Source organism: Cinclus cinclus, chromosome 19, assembly GCF_963662255.1.
Source record: "Cinclus cinclus chromosome 19, bCinCin1.1, whole genome shotgun sequence".
Classification (NCBI taxonomy): domain Eukaryota; kingdom Metazoa; phylum Chordata; class Aves; order Passeriformes; family Cinclidae; genus Cinclus; species Cinclus cinclus.
The window spans coordinates 11,064,577-11,083,427 of NC_085064.1; the positions used below are offsets into that span (position 1 = coordinate 11,064,577).

The window sequence follows — 18,851 nt, forward strand, 5'->3', positions numbered from 1 at the left end:
GATGCCTCAGTCATGCCAAGCACCATCCCCACAGCCCTGTCCTGCTTGTAGAAATGAGGGCCCAACAGAGCTGAGAGCCTGGGAAGGGCAAGGAGGAGTCAGGCTTCACCTGACATTTCTGTACCTGCCTGGCTCTGCAGCCCCCCCACAGCCAACCTCACCTCCAGAGAACTAATTCCAGCCCAGGCTGCTGCACCATTCCCAACCCAGGGAGAGGTGACACAGCCAGGAAGACTGTGACAGTGCTGGGCCTCATCCCAGGCACCGCAGATGTCCCTTTAAATACAATCCCAGAAGGAAGAGGTGGTGCAGCTCCAGTCACATCCAGCCACAACATTTACTACCAGCTGGTCACATTCAACAGCTCCCCATGGCAACTGAAGGGTATCAAACTTTATTATAGATCTCTTTAAAACAGGCTGGAAAGAACAAACCAAACTCATTGAGATACAGTGACTGAGTCATCATTTCTGATCAAGTCCCAACTCTCCCGAATTATTTATATATAATATATCTCACCCATCCCCCAAATTGTTTCAATTAAATCATCACATTTCAGACCACCCTAAGTGCCTTAACATCAGCTGCTGCTAACACCACAATGCACATGTTTTCTGGCAAATCAGAGGCGGGGTTTGTTTTTTTCTTTTTCTTGGGGTTTAGATCCTCAATCGCTGAAAAGGAGCAAGGAAAAACAAACATCAGGAAAATTGCTTCTTTAAGGTTGTCTTTTTACAGCAGGTACAGATGTAGCAGATTTCCCCCCAAAGCAAGTCTGAAACCCTCTTGTTCAGCTTGGCAATATGCAGAGTGGTTGAGGAAAACCAGATCAGTCTGAGCAAACTGATTTCGAGGCTTTGTTGTCATTTCCCTTTGGGGCCAGTTTCCAGCGGCTTTCCAATGTCCTTTCCACGCAGTTTGAGGCCTGGAATAAGACAAAGGAGACCATCAGCACTCAGTCATTCACTCACTAATTTTTATTTGCACCAAATTCAGCCTCAAGGAAAAGAACATCCAGAAAGAGAGCAGGGGAACCTGCAAGAGTTCAAGAGAATCCTACTTTAGTTTCTAGGAGTACCAGACCAACTTCAAACAAAAGCCAAGCAGATGGGATCTGAACCAGCCCAGGAGAGTAAAACCAACACTATATCCTTCCACAAGTGCCATCAGGCTTCCACAGGTCTCATCAACTCACAGGTTTTGGGGGCAATTACACAGGGACGGACCCCAGGGCACAGCCACAGGCATGAAGGTGCAGACAAAGACCAAGAGCTTCCAGTTCTGATTAGTCAGCAGATCCACATTTTATCAGAACATGACTTAATGGCACCACACCCACAATAAAACTCCAGCCAGCAATGTTCCTCACAGGAAAAGGTTCCTCACCTTCCCCCAAACCACCCCTCCAAACACTGGCAGTATTTCTGAAGTCTCCCTTAACTCACCGATGGCTCTTTCGATCTTGCCCATGACCTGGTTATTTGGGATCGCTCGTCCTGATTCGTAGTCAGCAATAACTTGTGGTTTTTCATTGATTTTCTGAAAAGAGAGGATGAGTCTCAAACACAGCAACACTCAGCAGCAGCCCCCCAAGACTCACAGAGATAAGAAACAGCCCCTCATTATGCTAGGGCAGATGACAAGGTGCTGCTCCCAGGTTGACTCCAGCCCCACTGGCATCTCCATGCAGTGTCCCAGTGCTGGTGACATCCATCCTGAACAGACTTTGACCTCCCTCCTTTTCAGAAGGAGTAGGAACACCAGGGATTGCTGTTCCTTCAGATAGGGAGTTGCTAGCACTGCTCAGCCCAGATGGTACAAACCTCTCAGGCTGGTGGAGGAAGTGGGGAGCAGCCTCCCACCAGCTCAGCAGCCACAGACAGGCTCTGCCTCCCACTGGGGCTCAAAGGCTGCACAAGCAAACCTCAAAATTTTTCCCAGACAACTGAAGCTGCCAGGACATCAGACACCAGAGATGCTGTATTCCCCAAACTTCCATATGACACCATCCTACTGCAGCTGCCCATGAGGGAACAGGAAAGGTGCCCACCCTCACCTGGAGGTGCTCCACTCACCGTGGCCAGGTCCTTCTGTGTGAGGCCCTTGCTCTGCCGGCCCTGCTGGATCACTTTGCCCACCTCCAGGGAAACTCTGTCATGGTGCAGCTCCTCTGTTTCACGGTCAAGCTTGGCTGTGTTCTTTGTAATGAAGTGTTGTTTGTTCTGGCCTGCTGCCCCTGTCATTCGAAGTGAGAACAAAAAAACAACCAAGGACAAACAAAATAAGGCTCAGAGCTGTCCCAAAAAATATCAAAGGATTTTTCCCAAGCCCTCAGCTGTCACGGATCCCACAGAGCTATCAGGATTTCAACATACCAACATCAACACTGATCTCACCCAGACCCTGCCCATCAGGGAACATTGCCTTAGCTCTGCTCATGGTGCTGTGCACATCTAGCCATGCAGAGCCCTTCCCTTCCCTACTTCACACCTGAACTTCAGACAGGGTGAGTCTTGCTTTTCCTTGGGGATTAAATGCTCAAACTTTGCTGCAGACACATGTTTGTGCTGCAGGACAGAGGGGTCAATATCTGAACTTGAATTATGCTTGTTCAGGTATGATGCAACACAAGTAAGTGACTTTTAAGCAATTTTCTGACACTTTTTATAAGTAAAGTCTAACTGTACTTAGCTTTGCTGAAAGACTGAGCTTCAAAACCACATTTTTCTCTCACGTTTTCTCTCACGTTAGATATAATTTTTAAACCCTAGTTTGAATCCTTTGTCTCACATTAATCTCTGACATTTGGTGTCCAAATAAAGCTTCAAGGATCATCTCTCTATTTACTTCCAACCATCAGAATCACCTCCCTGCAGTGAGAGAACCCGACAATTTATATCGGAGAAGAAACAAGGAATTTTTCAAGAGCATCGCCTTAGGAAGATCGGCAGCCATTCAAAGTCCCAAGACAAAGAAACTGCCAAAACGGGGAGCCTAAGTTTTGTGATCACAAAAGCTCTTCCCAAATCTCTACAGAAATCAGGCAGAGCTCTGTCCTGGGTACCCAGAAGCTAAGGGGCAGCTCCAGGGGCGTCACCCCGGCGGTTCCAGGGCTGCGCGTTACGGCCCAGCTCGGGATCGTTGGCTCAGCCGGACGGTGCCACCTCCTGCCTCCTCTCCCCATCCCAGGCAGCCGCCCCAAACCGGACCGGGCCCTCCCCGCGGGATACCCACACTTCTTGGAGGTCTCCACGTCCTCCCCACGCCGCTGGGCCGCCAAGATCGCCTGGGGAAAGAGCGAAGATGCGCGGTGAGCGCGGCGCGCGCGGCGCTACTCGGAGCGGTGGCCTACGACCAACACCAACGCCAAGCCCAAACCCGCCGCCCGCCCGGCCCCGTACTCGGACCCCACCGCTCTCCCCACGGACCTGCTTGGACTTGGCCTGGGCCGCGCTCGGGCCCTTCTTGCGCAGCACCGTGACCGTGTCCCAGTCGCTCTCCGCCATCGCTCCGACCCCGCCCGGGCCGCGCCCGCCGCCGGGCACCGCCCAGTGCCCGCCTCCGGAGGCGTGGCCACACGGCTCCCGCTGATAGGGCGAGGAGCACGCCCGTCAGGAATTGCGGCCGCTCATAGGTGGAGACAGGCAGGAGGGGCCGGGGTTCCAGCCTGGACTCTAGGCTTAGCAGCGCCCTGACGTGACGCAGCTCCGTTTGATAGGCGCAGCGCCCTGCCAACCAACTTTCTCGCCATGCGATTGGCTGGTGCTCACGCCAACCTGGGGCGGACGGCACGTGCCTGTACACACTAAGATTGGCTGTCGGCCCCGCCAGTCACCCAGCAGGTGGCAAGGATTGGTTTGTTCTGCTGCGCCGTCAGACCCGTTCACCAATAGCCCTGCCTGGCTGAGCCGAGTCGAGCATGCGTAGTGCGGCAGCTCGCCGCGCCGGTTCCTCCCGGCCTGTCGGTACCGGGCGCGCCTGCGGGCGCCGGCAGGGCCGGGGTGTGCTCTGCTGTGGGGCCTTGGTGCTGCAGGGAGCCCGGCAGAGCGTCCACAGGACAGACACGGGCATAGGGGCGGTCCGGAGGGACCGAGGGAGGAGCGGGTGAGGGCACTGGTTTGATTCAGCTTAGAGAAGGCGATACTGAGGTCAAACCTCATCGGGGGCTGCAGCTCCTCCCGCGGAGGAGCTCCGGGCTCTGCTTGCTGTGATAGGAACAAGACCCAGAGAACGGCTGGAGCTGGGTCACGGAGGGTCAGGCTGGAGATCAGGGAAGGGTTCTTCCCTGAGCCAGAGGGTGCTGGGCACTGCCCAGGCTCCCCAGGGAATGGTCCCGGCCCCGAGGCTGCCAGAGCTCCAGGAGCGTTTGGACAGCGCTGCCAGGGATGGACAGGGGGGGATTGTTGGGGGGTCTGGGCAGGGACTGGGGCTGCACTGGGTGATCCTGGTGGGTCCCTTCCAGGTGTGGATGTTCTGTGATTCGATGAAAATCCATAATACTGCAACAGAATCACCCAGCAAGTTTCGCAGTGAAGGCATGAAAAACTGTTCCTGCTGTCGTAATTTCTGAAGCGAGGGGACACGAGTTAATGCTCCCTGGGCAGGTTTTTGTGGCGTCTTCTCGTGACAAAAGGCAGGAGGAGCGGGCCGTATCCCAGTCACGGTGATGATCCGGGCATTGCTCGGAAATCAGGTGCCGGGAGGGCCCGGGGGTTTATCATCTCACATTTGTCATCCTGTCACCGCAACACGCCTGGCCCCGGCTCCCAGGGAACAGGAGCAAGCAGCTCTGGAGGTGGGACATTAGCGGGATGCAAGACTTTGTCTTTGGGCCGTGCAGTGGAGCCGGGGTGTCGCAACAGCAGGACTGGGAGCAGCCTGAGGTGGTCCCATCCCATCCCAGGGCTATCGTGAGCAACTCCAGGGCATTCTGTCCCATCCTGTCTCCATTGGGCGCAGCCTCACGGTCCCGTCCCGAGGCGGGCGTTCCAAGCAAGCATTTGGTGCCAGTTTCCCGTCCCTTTGGGACTAACCCGTCCTGCCCCGGCACTGTTGCCAGGTCACGGTCATTTCACGAAATGCAGACAGGATTTTTCTTCGTTGGCTGACATCACTAAATTTTCCATGCCGGTGTTCCCAGACCAGTGCGGTTATGCTGGGGAAAGGGCTGCTGCAGTCCAGTGGGTGAAGCGGTGCCCATCCCAGAGGAGCTGTGCCCGTGCCATTCCCGGTGCCGATACACGCAGGGGTGCACTGTCCCCGGGTCCCTGACAGGGAGCATTCCACCCTGTTGGCGCGCGAGCAGCAGCACCCGGCCCCTCGCCCAGGGCTCGGTGTGCCCGAGCCCCCCACGGCCCTGCCGCGCCCTTCACTTCGACCCGCCTCTGTCCGGCGCCGTCTTCGCAGCCAGGCTCCCCGGAGAGTCAACTTGGCCCCTTTGTCACTGCTCTGTCGCTGCGCCGGGCTTTGACGGCGAGGATTTCCCCGGCACCGGGTGAATTCCCTGCAGTGAGAGCGCGCCCATCCCCGTCCCGCCGGCGCAGCAGGCGGTAAAGCCCCCGAGACCCGGAGCCGGGCTAGGGGGCAGGCTGGGGACCCCGGGTGACAAATCCTGCTGCTGTGACCTTTTGCCGAACAAGTTCCCCTGCGAAACGCACCTCGCCGTGACCTCAATGCGGGCTGCACCGCGCGCTTCCCGTACACGGCATTTTTCCTGCCATCGCCGTCCTGTCGTCTCCGTTCTGCCACCGCCGATCCTTCCCGACCGCTGGCCTCAACCTGTCCCCCGAGCCGGCGCCACAGGACACGAAGTGGCCATGGCACTCTGTGCGCAGGTAGGCGAGGGTTCACTGGTACCCAAAATGGCCAAAAGTGACTCTAAAACAGTTTCTCAGGGTGCCAGGGCTCGCTCCGAGCATTTTCCAAGGGACAGGGATTCTCACCTGAGGAGTGCAGCGGGACCGATGTCTGTCCCCGGTGGGACCCCAGCCCCTCAGTCCCTCTGGGTCCCCCTCCAGCAGGTGCAGGGGATGCATGAGGGGGTCCCAGGGTGTGGATGGGGAGGCCCTGGGATGGACGAGGGGACCCACGAGGTCCTAGGAGGTGGATGAGGTGGGCTTAGGAGATGGATGAGGTGGGCTTAGGAGATGGATGAGGGAACCCGGGGGATAGATGAGGAGTCCTGGGAGAATTGGGGGGCGTCCCGGAGGTCTGGCTTCATTACCAGCAGGATCGCCTGAGACATGGTTACAGGAGGAGACAGTGGGGGTTCAGCGAGGAGTGGTGCTGAGGAAGAAGTGACAAAGGACGGAGTAAGGGAGTGATTGAGAAGCTGAGGGGAAGTGACACTGGGGAGGTGACAGTAGGGGTGGCAGGGGGCATGATTGGGTGTGACGGTGGGGTGTTGAGGGTGGTGACAGGGATTGATGTGGGGATATTGGGAGTGCAGACGTGTGTGATGGTGGGGTGGGTGTTGGGGTGTCGGGGGTGCAGGGATGGATGATGGTGTGTTGGGGGCATTAGAGATGTAGGGGTGGGTGATGTTGGGGGGGGGGGGAGGGTGTCGAAGTGGAGGTGTTGGGAGTACAGGGGTAGGTGGTGGTGTTGGGGGCGTTGGGAGTGTCGGCGGTGTGGGGGTGTTGGGGTGCAGAGGGGTGGGTGATGGGAGTGTCGGTGCCGGCCGTTCCGGGGGCGGGGCGCTGCCGAGGGGGGGCCCGGGCTCGCCCCACGTGTCCAGGGGGCGTGGCCTGACGGCGCTTCCGGTGCGGGCGTGGAGCGAGGGCCGGTGAGTGCGGGGCCCTCGGGGAATGGCGGGGCCGGGCCTCGCTTCGCCGGGAGTCCGGCCTGGCACAGAGCCCTCCTGGCCGCGGGGAGCCCGGGCCACACGGGAACAGCGGGGCAGCCCCGGACTCTTCTCCAGTTCGCGGTGCCTCCGCTCCTGGGGGCTCCTCCCGGGGACAGCTGGGGTTGTTCAGCCTGGGGAAGAGAAGGCTCCAGGGTGACTTCAGAGCCCCGTCCAGTGCCTAAAGGGGCTCCAGGAGAGCTGGAGAGGGACTGAGGACAAGGACATGGAATGACGGGACAAGAAGAAGCTTCCCACTGCCAGAGGTCAGGGTTAGATGGGATATTGGGAAGGAAGTGTTCCCTGGGAGGGTGGGGAGGCCCTGGCACAGGGTTCCTAGAGAAGCTGTGGCTGCCCCATCCCTGGAAGTGTTCCAGGCCAGGTTAGACAAGGCTTGGAGCAACCTGGGATAGTGGAAGGTGTCCCTGCCCATGGCAGGGGGTGGAATAAGATGAGCTTTTAAGTTAAGTTCCTTTCCCACCCAAACCAGTCAAGTATTCCATGGATGGGCTCCTTAGGTGTTTTAAGTGGCTGTGGCATGTAGTCACAGGGAATGAAAGTCTGAGATCCATAACCTGCCCAAACAAATGCATTGTATTATTTACCTCCTTTCCAATTTGCTCGTGCCTCTCATGTCCTCATTTTCCATCCCTCTGGACAACTCTCTGTGCCTGCTTGGGCACCACCACTAAATGTGGGCTCTTCTGTGTGCCCAGTTTCCCTCCAGGAACATCTGGGACCAGGTGCCTTTGGGCAGAATTTTGGCCTCTCCCGACAGCTGACAAGTACGAAAGCAGGCATTGGTAGCCTGTGGCGGCCAAAAGGTTTTAACTGAACTGAGCTTATTGTATTTATTTCTCATCACCTTTAAGATAGTTTTTCACCTTATTTGGAGCAAGAAGCATTGATATCGCTAAACAGGCTTAATTTCAGTCAACTCAGATGGGGGTTTTAGTAGGTCTGTCCTTCCTGTCTATGTGTTCTGGATTTAGTTCTAAAATTCAAGTTTCCTCCCATATTTGAGAGGTGAAGGCATGCTTGTGGTGTGGTTTACATCCATGTGTTTACTTGTGTTGGGGAGCAGTCCAGTAATCTATGAGTAACGCAGTTTATATGACAAATCACCCCCATGCAATTATAATCAGTTTGAGAAAATACTTTTATTTTCAGTCTCTGGAGATACAGCCTGAACTTTTCGTTCACATGGCAGCAGCAAACTCTTCTCCACCTGGTTCTTTGGATCTAAACCAGCCTGGGTTTGCAAAGGAGATTCTGGGAACTAAACTGGAGGTCAAGTACCTGTGCTCTGATTGCAAGAACATCCTGAGGAGGCCGTTCCAGGCACAGTGCGGCCATCGCTACTGCTCCTACTGTCTGAAGAAAATCATCAGGTAACTGCTGTGCCTTCAGTGGGAAGGCAAAATGCTTGAAAAGGCATTTCAAGAACAAAAGAGAGAAGTGTTGTTTTCAGGACCTTCTCAATAAGGGAGCTGTGTTCAGTCACTGAGGTTCAGCATCACCTCTTCTCTAAGGGAATGTGTAGTCTCTGACTTGCCTTTGTTGTTGCTTCAAAGTTCTCTTTTACAGAATCCCCTGCATTGTTTTTGCCGCTTTGGAGGCAGGCCAGGTCTATCACCCATCTTCTTCAGTCCTCATCACAGTCATAAATTCATAATTTCATTGTTGTGTCAAAATGGGAGAGGTTTAAGCACAAGCTGGCTTCCAGAGAAGTTTCCTTGTGTTCTGTCTCACTCCTGCCCTTGAGTGAGGGAAGCCTAATAGAATGATTAATTGGCAGAAGAAAAAAAATAGAAATGGGTATCAAAAATACACACAAGCAAAGGTTCAATGTGGTGCTTTAAAATAAGAAAATTTCATAAAAATTACTAGAATCAATTTATTGTTAAATCATATATTAGTTTGTTTTTTATTTTATTTTTTGTGTTTGATGATTATTTTTCTGTCTGGTAGTGCTGGACCTCAAAAGTGTGCCAGCTGTATCCAGGAAGGAATATATGAAGAAGGAATTTCTATTTTGGAAACAAGCTCGGTAAGGAAAAATATGTTGGAAAAAACCAAACAGATTACTGGTGTCAGTAATACCAGTTGCAGTTTTTGTTTAAAACACAAGTTCTCAGAACCCCTTATTCTTAGGAACCCTTTTCTTCCACAGTGAGAAGGGTGATTACTATGTTGAACTCCTAGGTGCTGAAATCCAAGTCATATTTGTGTAGTGGTGCCCTACTTAGAGCTGTCACAGCGATTTGGTTTCTGTTAACACACCTCTGAGGGTTGATGGGGCAACTGGTCTGGGAGGAGTTCTCAGAAATAATTAGAAGTCCTGATCAGAACTGCAATCCCTCAGTAATATTTTTGGCTTGCTTGTTTTTTCTATTTCAGGCTTTCCCAGACAACGCGGCTCGGCGGGAAGTGGAGAGTCTGCCTGCTGTCTGCATCAACAGTGGCTGCACCTGGAAGGGAACTATCAAAGAATACGAGGTACAGGCCAAAGCAAGGCTTGGCACTTCTGCATCCTTCTTTCCTCTGTTTTTGGGGAAGACTCAGGGTGGTGTCTGTGCCTGCTGACAGTGGGGGAAAGTTGTCCAATCCCTGGACTTCACTGTCAGTTGGAGAGGTTCCCTGAGTGAGGGTTTGTGTGCTCTGCTGAGGGCATAGGCTGGACTGAGATCAGTTCAGGTTTGCTTGAGCATGTCTCTTCCATGATGGGAACCACCTGCTCTCTTTACAACTCTCTTCTGTTATACAAGACTGTCAAGAAGTTGCTGTGCCATGAAATGGTTGTGAATTTCTCTGTATTATGTGAACCTAAAATTCTTTGGACTCCATCAGCTCACAGAAAGTGACCTGATCCCATTTCAGCTGTCTCCAGAGCTGCCAGGGCAGTGAGGCTGGATGTTGGGTACTGTCTGGTCACCCATCACCCCAGGCTGTTCTGGGACACAAGGCTGCTGGACAGGATGGTTTTTCCACCTTATTTCCCCTCAAGGAAGCCACTAGCTTTTTAATCCAGGTTTTAGTCATGGTTGTGGATGCTTGGTCCATAGCATGTGACTATATGTGAAGCTTTTGGCTCCTGAGGAACAATTTTGTCTTCCCTCTTGGAATGGCAAAGCCACCACATGGGAGGCCTGAGATAAGAGGAATCATTTCATTTCCCTCTAACACTCGCTCCAGATAAAGATCATAGCCTGGTGGTTCACAGAGCTTTGGTAGTGACTGAGATGTGTTTCAGGAACAGGTGAAACCTCAGTCTGTCCAGGCTAACATTTGGATTTTCTCGATGATGCCATTGGAAGGTGGAAGGAAGAGGCAACACCTGTGCATCAGGCCTGAGCATTCTGTTCAGAGTGTTGAGCCTGTTAGCAGAGAGATACTTCTGCAGCTCTGCTTCCTTGCCTTGCTGTCTGAGCCTTCTGTTGTATGCTCAAAGTTCAGTCCAAGAGATGAGGATGTTGGTGCTAAATAGTTCTGTGGCTGTAAACCCCTGTTTGTACATCTGTGAGAGGCTCGTGGGTGTGGGACTGAAGAAGTGTCAGGTGAAAAGCTTAATCCTGCCAACAGCACAGAGTTTAGGGATTGCATGTCAGAGAACAGGATACCCTGGTACTGAGGTTTCAGGTTCAGACTGTGCTGGTGGTGTCTGCAGGTTGTTTGCTCCATGCCTTAATTTCTGCTGGTGTCCAGAAGTCCAATGTCTTCTGCAGTGATTATAGTGAGCTCATCTTCATTAGACTAAACCAAATTATATCTGTCAGCAACTTCCAGTGCTGATTGTGCTGTGGCTGATGAGCTGTGCTGAACTTTTTCTTTTGGTTTTAAAAAAAGTCTTAGCGTGTTCTTGCAGAGCTCAGCAAAAATCTTCAACTGGCAAAGGTTCTCCCTATGTGTTTTGACAAGTGTTTGAGTGCTTGAGTCCAGCCAAAGCTCCCACTGGGAGTTCAGATCAGCAATGAGCTGTCATGGGACCACGGCTGCAGGAGCATGTGATTCCTCAGAACTTTGCACAGAGCTGACAATGAGCTCCTGAATGGATGACTCTGTGCCTTGTTTTTACTCTCCACCTGATCTTCCCAAGCCCCAGTTTGGCATTTGCTAGGAAAAAGGATGTATAATAGAGGTGTGGCCCTGGAATGTGTGGGCTCTGGGTCTGTGGCACACATCTTCCCTGCCAGGGGTTTTTATGAGTCTCAGGGAGTGCTGTGTGGTACAGGGGGTATGGGGGTTTAGAGCAATGCTGGCTGTTTCCTCTCAGGGGCTGAGTCACCTCTCCTACCTGTCCTGGTGGCATTCAGCCTAAGGAATGAGGTTATTTTGTGCCCTCTCAGGAAAAGCTGGCTCTTTCCTAGGACCTGGTGGGAGGAGGCAAGGTCTGGCTTGTGTTATCTCCTCCCAGATGCCTGCTAAAGAGGTGTGGTATTTAATCAGAACTGGTTGTCCCCGCACTGCCAGAGCCATGTGTATGGCTGAGGAGGGCTAGGAAAGGAGGTGTTGAATGGCTGCCTTAGCCCAGAGCCTCTTGGTACCTTGGGCTAAGGTACCTTCAGGGTAACCTCTTGGTACCTTCAGGGCCGCAGTGCAGAGCTGCCTGGTGCAGAATTGCTGCATCCATAGCTGTGCTGTGATAACGTCCTGCAGCAGCTCAGCACTCCCACTCTGGAAAGTCCCTCAGAGCTATTTTGGACAGGACATGGAAAGTCCCTCAGAGTGAATTCACTGTTTGCTAATTTAAAAATTGTGTGTTATGCTAAGAGAGGCTGCCCTCCCCTTGCAAATGAAGAGATACTGTCACTTCTGGTTTGCTAATCTTTCCAGGGCATGCACAGGGGAAAAATGGTCTGCAGCTGGAAAGCTTAAGCCTCAAAAAATGAGTAAAAAGGATTTCAGTTTTGCTTTCTGTTCAGGCACACTAAAGTTTGGCTCTCAAAAGGAAACACAAAACTGAACAAGTGCGGTCTGCTTGGACATGACTCACACTTATGCTTCAAGCTGTGTGGACTGTATGAAATATTTAAGTCTGCATTTATGGCTGCATTTTTCAGAGTTTTTAAATATTTGGTGGCATTTGGATAAAGTAGTTGGGGGGGTGAAGGGTTTTTCCTTTTATTAGTGACCTTGTTTCCCAGTGAGTCTGTGTGCATGTACTTTTGGAAAATCAGGCTGTGGGCATGAGCCTTTAGATTCAAGAGTAAAGTCTGAGGACGCCTGCAGAAACTAAACCCAGCCTATTAAAGCAAAACAAAAAACCTCAAAAACATTCCTGGTGATATCCAGGAGAGGGAGTTTGTGGTTCCTCAGCTCTGGTGTGTTTTTCCTCCTGCCTTGCAGTACCTCTAGCTGCCACATCCCTCTCCTGTTTATCAACATATCATTGTCAGTTTTCATGCACCTTTTATTTATTATTTATGCTTTTCATCCAACCAGTTCCCTTTCTGTGCCCTCCCCTCAGGAATAGAATGGGAGGAGGGTGCTGAGAAGGGGTACACACAGGGTCTGCTTTGGCATTCCTCTTGGTTACCCCAAGGGGATTTAACTCAGCCCTCTTCAGCTGGAAACAGAATTAACTGAGACATAAGGAAATGAAATTGTCTGATTTTAGGAAGGACAACTAAGTTTTAAGCTTAAACATGACATCAGTATTTAAATGAAGTTTTGTGGGCCTCAGATGAGCTCAGCTTCAGGAGCTGAGCTGAGCTACAGTCAGGTGTGGGAACAAGCTGGCTTAATCCAAGCTGGAGGGAATGTGCTTTCCTCGAGTTTGTTGTTGTCGCTTTGGTTTTAGAATGTTCTTTGTAAGTTATGCCTGGAAAGCTGCAGAAAGTGCAAAACTCCAAACTCAAGTGATGTTACTCAAAAGCTTGTCTTGTCAGAAAGGATGTGTGCAGCCCCTTCTGGGCTATGTGGCTTCCTGGCATCAGAAGAACAGGATAACCAGGCATTCCTTTCTGCCTACTGTTCATACTTAGGAGATGCTGTAGAAGCTCTACCGCACCTTATCTAGGGAAAACTCCCTCTTCAAAAATGTTGCTGGGGGCCCTGAGCCAGGGGCTCCTCCTGTGCACCATGTCATGCCCCTCCTTCCCAGCTGCACCCTGGAAATGTCCCAGCAGGCTTTTGGTAATGATTTTCAGCTGTGGCTGAAACTTCAGGGTTTTGCACATTGCTTAGAGGAGAGCTGTTGGTTTTTGAAGCTCATTCACCTGTCTCCTGCTCCACAGGTTGTACCTCTGAGTGTTGTATCAGTGTCCTCTGTGTGGGGTACAGTGCTTGAGGTGCTGTGGCAGGAACACTTGGTGTTCCTGTATCATGGTGACCAGCCTTCTCTTTAAAACCCAGTACTGCATTTATTGTCTTCTGAAGGTTTTGGCTCTGAATTCTGGCCTGCTGGTGAAGTGCAGTTCGCAGCTAGCTCTAGCATGACTAGCAGGAACAGACAGTTTTCTGGTGAGAGAATCCTTGACTTGCACATGCATGTGACCAGAAGAGCCTTCTGCTTTTGGAAGAGGCATCAGACACACCTTCACTTTCCAGAGCTGGAGCTGAGGCCCACAAACACATCCCAGCCATGCTTACAGTCTCCACAGTAGTTAGTGTAGCTGGCTGCAGGCAATTTCCCGTCCAAAGCTGTGGTGGGAGGTAAAGCCACGGGGAGTGCCGGAGAGGGTGCGTGGGAGGGGGTTGGAAAGCCCCGGCTGTAGAGGGTCTGCTCTTCACTTCTGAAACCAGCTCAGCCTTCTTGTGGTGGCCCAAAAATAAATAGTTTTGACATCTGCCTCTTGGAGAATGAAAAGCTGTAAGTCACGAGGTTTCAAGTGGAGGTGAATGCTAAGTGTGCCTTCTACACTGTGAGAAAGCCCCTCACCATGAATTCAGCTGGGGGAATTGTGGAGGAATTTGGAACAAGCGTCCTGGAGCGTGTCACCGCTTCATGCTTGTTCTTAGCTGAAAGCAACCAGGAGTGGCAGAACCTAATTTAGAAAATTTCAGAAAACCTGCTGTTGCTTCAAATGCATTTTGTATTCTTCCCTGCCCTAAGAAATTGCTTTTGCCTTCGCACTTGTCTTCAGTGCCTGAGACACTGCCATGGTGTCCCTCTGCCAGCAGTCCCCAAATCAAACCTCTGTCTGATCCGCACTAACAGCTGATGAGCAAAACTTCAACGCTGAAAATAGTTTCCACCCTGGTTCTGAACAGAGGTGTGAGCCAGGCCCACAGGAACCCCCACAAAGCTTCTGCTGCCTTTTGTCCTCACTCAGGTGGGCACCAGGGCACTGAGCAGCAGTGAGGCTGTGCAGGCCCTCACTGCCTGCCCAGCTGGAGCCAACAGTATCTACTCATGCAAACTTCATCTTTGGTTTTGACAGTTTCTTTGAAGTTTGAATATTTGTGATGCCAAGTAAGCTTGCTTGGATCTGTTAACAGCATGTCCCAGCAGGGGAGAAGTTTGTGTCTGGCACCAGCCTGTGTGATGGTCTCAGAAAGCTCCCATTCCTGTTTGGCACTGGGAATTACAGGCTGGGTTCCTACTTTCCAGCCTTGTGTTGCTGGGTTCCATGCAGTAGGACAAGGAGTGGGTGTGTGGTCACCCTGTGCATGGTAGCCCAACTCACCTGCATGGGGAAAGGTTTGAGCAAGCCTGGCATAGAACCATCTTAGGACTTCCCTGGCAGGAGGAGTTGCTGCACAGAAGGGCATGGGAACTTCAGAGGAGCAGGGCATCTCAAAGCACCTGCCTTGTGTGGCGCATTCCCTTGAAGGCTCTGGAGCCCCTGGGGAAGTGACGAGGTGCACAAACCAACTGATGCTTCTTAGCACGTAGGATTCAGGTTCCCTCAGAACTCTCTCCTTTACATTGGAGACGCATTTTCAGTGTTTTCTCTACAGTTCCATAGACCTGCACTTTTCCTTGTAGCCAGGCTACTGTGTCCAAGGAGCTAAGTGTTGCACATGGCAGTGCTGGGGCTGGAGGCTACCCAAGCCCTGATAGCTGATACTCTGATAGCTGCCATGGCAGCTGGCTTTCCTTTACTATCCTGGTAGTTCTGCTTCCTTTTTGTTGCTCCCTTCCAGCTGCCAAGACCTTGAGCTGTCAGCTTATGGTTACTGTTGCTGTGCTCAGAGGAGACTAATGGAGTGACTTTCCAAGACCAGGGTATTTTGCAGGAGAGCTGCAGCATGCAGTTCACTCTGAGTCTGTCCTGCTGTCCATTGTCCCTCTGCCAGCCCTGCCCTTTGCTGTGACCTTCCCACAGGCTCTGGCAGAGGTATCTCAAAGGAGCTGCTTCAGCAGTGGCATTTCCCAGCTGCCTGCCTTGTCCCTTTGCTGGAGGGGAAGCCCAGTGTCATTCTGATGGATTCCTGACATGGTTAGAAGACTTCGAAAAAACTGGACCTGTCGGGATGTGGCAGGTTACAAGCAGAGCAGCCAGGCAGCAGGGGCATGTCCTGCTCTGCGTCCAGGGTATGGAGATGATTTCCAGCAGAAAAGCCTCTTCCAGAGCTGAAGTTGAATTTAGCAGTGCTCTGAGATGAAATGGTGATCAGATTAAGCTGCAGTTTTCCTTATTGGCTGGGAGAGAAATAGGGAAGCAGCTCATCCTGTCGTTGTATAAGAACCAGAGAATATCCCGAGCTGGAAGGGACCCACAACGATCATGCAGTCCAGTTCCTGCTCCTGCACAGACCCCCCAACAATCCCACCCTGTCCATCCCTGAGAGCACTGTCCAAAGGCTCCTGGAGCTGTGGCAGCCTCAGGATTGTGCCCATTCCCTGGTGTCTTAGTTTGAAAGACAGGTATTTGTTAAGAAAGGGAAAGCCTTTCTGTGAACTGAAAAATGTGATTATTCTTTTTACAAATTATTATAATTTTGGAATTAAGGGAGCTTTCAGGCAAAGATATGGGGATAGGAATAACAGTTTTTACTAATATATTTAACAAGACAAACAAAATCAACAACATTTATGAAATTAGCCACAAACAGAACAGTAACTCAGTCCTAGTTCTTTTTGGCTGCAGGCACTTTTTATTTGAGCTGCAGTTCCCAGTGCTGGGGACGGGAAGGTCCTGCAGAGCTGCAGGAGGGCTGGGGGTGATGGCAGAGCTGTCCCAGGGGGAGAGAGAGATGGAGAGAGAGCCCTCCGCTCACGGTGTGGGTCCTGGTGCTCAGCAGAGTGCTGGATGGTGGCAGGTTAAAGCAAGGAGGCAGCAGTGCAGGGTCTGACAGCAGTGAGGATGGCTCCCAGCGCTGGGATGGCAGGAATGGGGCTGAGGCAGTGATCATCCTTCTTGTCCGAACTCCGCGGTGGAAATGGAGCCAGTGCTTTCCATTTTTTTTTTTGGCTTTTTGAATCTTGTGGGTGAGGGGGTCCTTCTTCCCTCCCCTCCCCCTTTCCCCCTGCCACTAGGGCCTAATCCACAGGTATCTTAGCATGACAATGGGGAAAATTCCACAGAGGGAAAAGGGAAAGAACCAATCCCCAACATTATCTACCCCGAATTTTCCCATGCCATCATGTTACATCAAATTAAAATTTTTAAATTATAGACATACGTGTAGTTACAGATATAGGCACAGTATTATAGGTAGTTCACTTTAAAACAAGGTTTTCTTGGGGTATGCATCGGGTCTTTCTGTCACTTTGCATTACCCATCAGGTACAACACAGTTCTTGAGCAAAAACCACCTTACGAATTGGATTGTCTTTGCTGGAGACAGAGTTTACTTAAACAGTTTTTCTTAGCATACCTTTTATGTGTACCATTGGACCCTTATCTCCATCTGGTGTTTTAAGGGCTTAGACTGGGCAGGGCCTGCTTGATTAGTGGAACTTTGGGTGTTTACTAGCCGTGTGGCTTTTGGTAGATTAATTTCTTAATTTTTGAAAGTCCTTTCACCTAGTGCATTCAAGGTGGTTTTAAGCCGGCCATTGCACCGTTTAACTTTTCTAGCTGTTGGTGTGTGATAAGGAATGTGGTACACTCACTTCATGCCGTGGTCTCTGGCCCAGGTGTTTATGAGGTTATTCTTGAAATGAGTCTTATTGTTTGATTTAATTTTTTTAGGGGTACTATGCTTTTAAAGGACTTGCTTCTCTTCCTAGGATGGTGTTGCGGGCAGTGGCATGAGGCACAGGGTAGGTCTCCAACCATCCAGTGGTGGCTTCCACCATGGTCAGCACGTAGCGCTTGCCTTGGCGTGTCTGAGGCAGTGTGATGTAGTCAATCTGCCAGGCCTCCCCATACTTATATTTGGACCACCGCCCCCCATACCAGAGGGGCTTCACTTGCTTGGCTTGCTTGATGGCAGCACACGTCTCACAGTCATGGATAACCTGGGAAATACTGTTTATGGTTAGATCCACCTTTTGGTCTCGTGCTTACTTATAGGTGGTATCTTTGCCCTGATGACCTGAGGCATCATGGGCTCATTGTGCCAGGAACAATTTTTTCTTGTGTTGCCAATTTAAGTTTATTTGTGACACCTTTATTTTTGCAGCCTGATCTATTTGCTTGTTGTGTCGGTGCTCTTTATGAGCTCAACTTTTGGGGACATGGGCATCTACATGGCGGACTTTTACAGGTAGCTTTTCTACTCGAGTGGCAATGTTTTTCCACTTCTTAGTAGCCTAGATTGGTTTTCCTTTACGTTGCCAGTTAGCCTTTTTTTTATTTTTTCAGCCAACCTTATAGAGCATTGGCTACCATTCATGAATTAGTGTAAAGGTAGAGCTTTGGCCACTTCTTTTTTTCAGCAATGTCCAGGGCCAGCTGAACAGCTTTGAGTACAGCAAGTTGACTTGATCCACCTTCATTTCTGGTAGCTTGTGCAACCTGTCGTGTGGGGCTCTGTACAGCTGCTTTCCACTTTTGGTTTATTCCCATGATGCGACAGGAACCGTCAGTGAAAAGAGCGTAGCGAGTTTCGTCTGCTGGCAGTTGGTTGTATGGTGGGGCTTTGTTAGCCTGGGTTACTTGTTTTTGCTTCTTTTCATTGGCAAGACTAAAGTTTTTACTTTCTGGCCAGTTTGTAATTATTTTAAAATCTTAGGGCGATTTGGGTTTTCAGTACAGGCGCACTGTGTGATGAGGGTGATCGACTTGCTCCATGTGGCATCAGTGGCGTGGTGGGTAGAGGGGACCTTCCCTTTAAACATTCACCCCAGCGCTGGTAGTTGGGGTGTCAGGAGGAGCTGTGCTTCCGTGCCAATCACCTTTAAGGCAGCTTGAGCTTTTTCATAGGTAGTCAAGAATTTTTTTTTTCTGTTGGAGTGTAGTTGGCTTTAGACCTTTTGTAATTTCGGCTCCAGAATTCTAGAGGTCGGTCTTGAGTCTTACCAGGTACCTCTTGCTAAAGGCTTCAGGACAAACCCTTGTTCCCGGCTGCAGAGTAGCACAGAGAAGCACATTCTTCACCTTTGGTTCTGTTCTGACTGAGCCAAGGGCTACTGCATGAGCTCTCTTTTGATTGATTTGGGCAAAGGCTTGTTGCTGCTTTGGGCTTCAGTGGAAATTGTTCTTCTTGTGAGTGAGCAGGTAGAGAGGGCTTACAATTTGGCTGTACTTAGGAATGTGCATTCTTCAAAAGCCTATGGCACTTAGGAAAGCATGTGTTTCCTTCTTGTTGGTTGGTGGAGACATTGTGGTGATCTTATTGATGTCTTCAGTGGGGATTTGGCACCATTCGTTTTGCCACTTTACTTCCGGGAACTGGATTTTTCAGCCAGGACCTTTGACTTTGCTTTTCTTGATGGCGAAACTTGTTTTCAGCAGAATTTGGATGATCTTTTCTCTTTTCTTAAAAACTTTTATTGTCGTGTTTCCTCACACAATGATGTCATTAATGTACTGTAGATGTTCTGGAGCTTCAGCCTTTTCCAGTACAGCCTGGATCAGTCCATGGCAGATGGTGGGGCTGTGTTTCCACCCCTGGGGCAGTCGGTTCCAGGTGTACTGCACGCCCCTCCAGGTGAAAGCAAACTGAGGCCTGCACT

At 51.0% G+C, this 18,851-nt stretch overlaps 2 protein-coding genes across 7 annotated transcripts in view; one reads left to right on the plus strand and one right to left on the minus strand.

Annotated features, from left to right (window-relative positions):
• Positions 1-373: 373 nt before the first annotated feature.
• EDF1 (endothelial differentiation related factor 1) lies at positions 374-3,546 on the minus strand. 3 transcript variants are annotated; one of them, XM_062505773.1, is made up of 5 exons: positions 3,429-3,546; positions 3,235-3,286; positions 2,139-2,236; positions 1,446-1,539; positions 374-925 (listed from the first exon to the last, which is right to left on the minus strand). In XM_062505773.1, exons 1-5 carry the CDS (start codon positions 3,504-3,506, stop codon positions 864-866), a joined length of 384 nt encoding a protein of 127 aa, XP_062361757.1. In that variant the 5' UTR covers positions 3,507-3,546; the 3' UTR covers positions 374-863. The 3 variants fall into 3 exon arrangements, with proteins under 3 accessions (XP_062361757.1, XP_062361755.1, XP_062361754.1); XM_062505771.1 differs by having other exon boundaries at positions 2,130-2,236; XM_062505770.1 differs by having other exon boundaries at positions 2,076-2,236.
• Positions 3,547-5,633: 2,087 nt separating this feature from the next.
• TRAF2 (TNF receptor associated factor 2) overlaps positions 5,634-18,851 on the plus strand; it is a 29,577-nt gene continuing 16,359 nt past the window's right edge. The window contains exons 1-4 of one of the 4 annotated variants that reach the window (XM_062505925.1): positions 5,634-5,834; positions 8,012-8,232; positions 8,813-8,891; positions 9,242-9,340. In XM_062505925.1, coding sequence (XP_062361909.1) covers positions 5,673-5,834; positions 8,012-8,232; positions 8,813-8,891; positions 9,242-9,340 — 561 coding nt within the window. In that variant the 5' untranslated portion in view covers positions 5,634-5,672. Of the gene's footprint in view, positions 5,835-6,837; positions 7,108-8,011; positions 8,233-8,812; positions 8,892-9,241; positions 9,341-18,851 lie in introns of those variants that run through there. The other 3 variants (XM_062505924.1, XM_062505923.1, XM_062505926.1) reach the window with 3 other exon arrangements.

Bases quoted from the DNA above. Each gene is read 5' to 3' on its own strand.
- EDF1 (XM_062505770.1), bottom strand. From the start codon at position 3,506: ATGGCGGAGAGCGACTGGGACACGGTCACGGTGCTGCGCAAGAAGGGC. The intron at 2,237-3,234 runs GTGGGTATCCCG...TTCGAATGACAG, and splicing joins CGTGGAGACCTCCAAGAAGT to GGGCAGCAGGCCAGAACAAA. The intron at 926-1,445 runs GTGAGTTAAGGG...GTCTTATTCCAG, and splicing joins CAAGATCGAAAGAGCCATCG to GCCTCAAACTGCGTGGAAAG.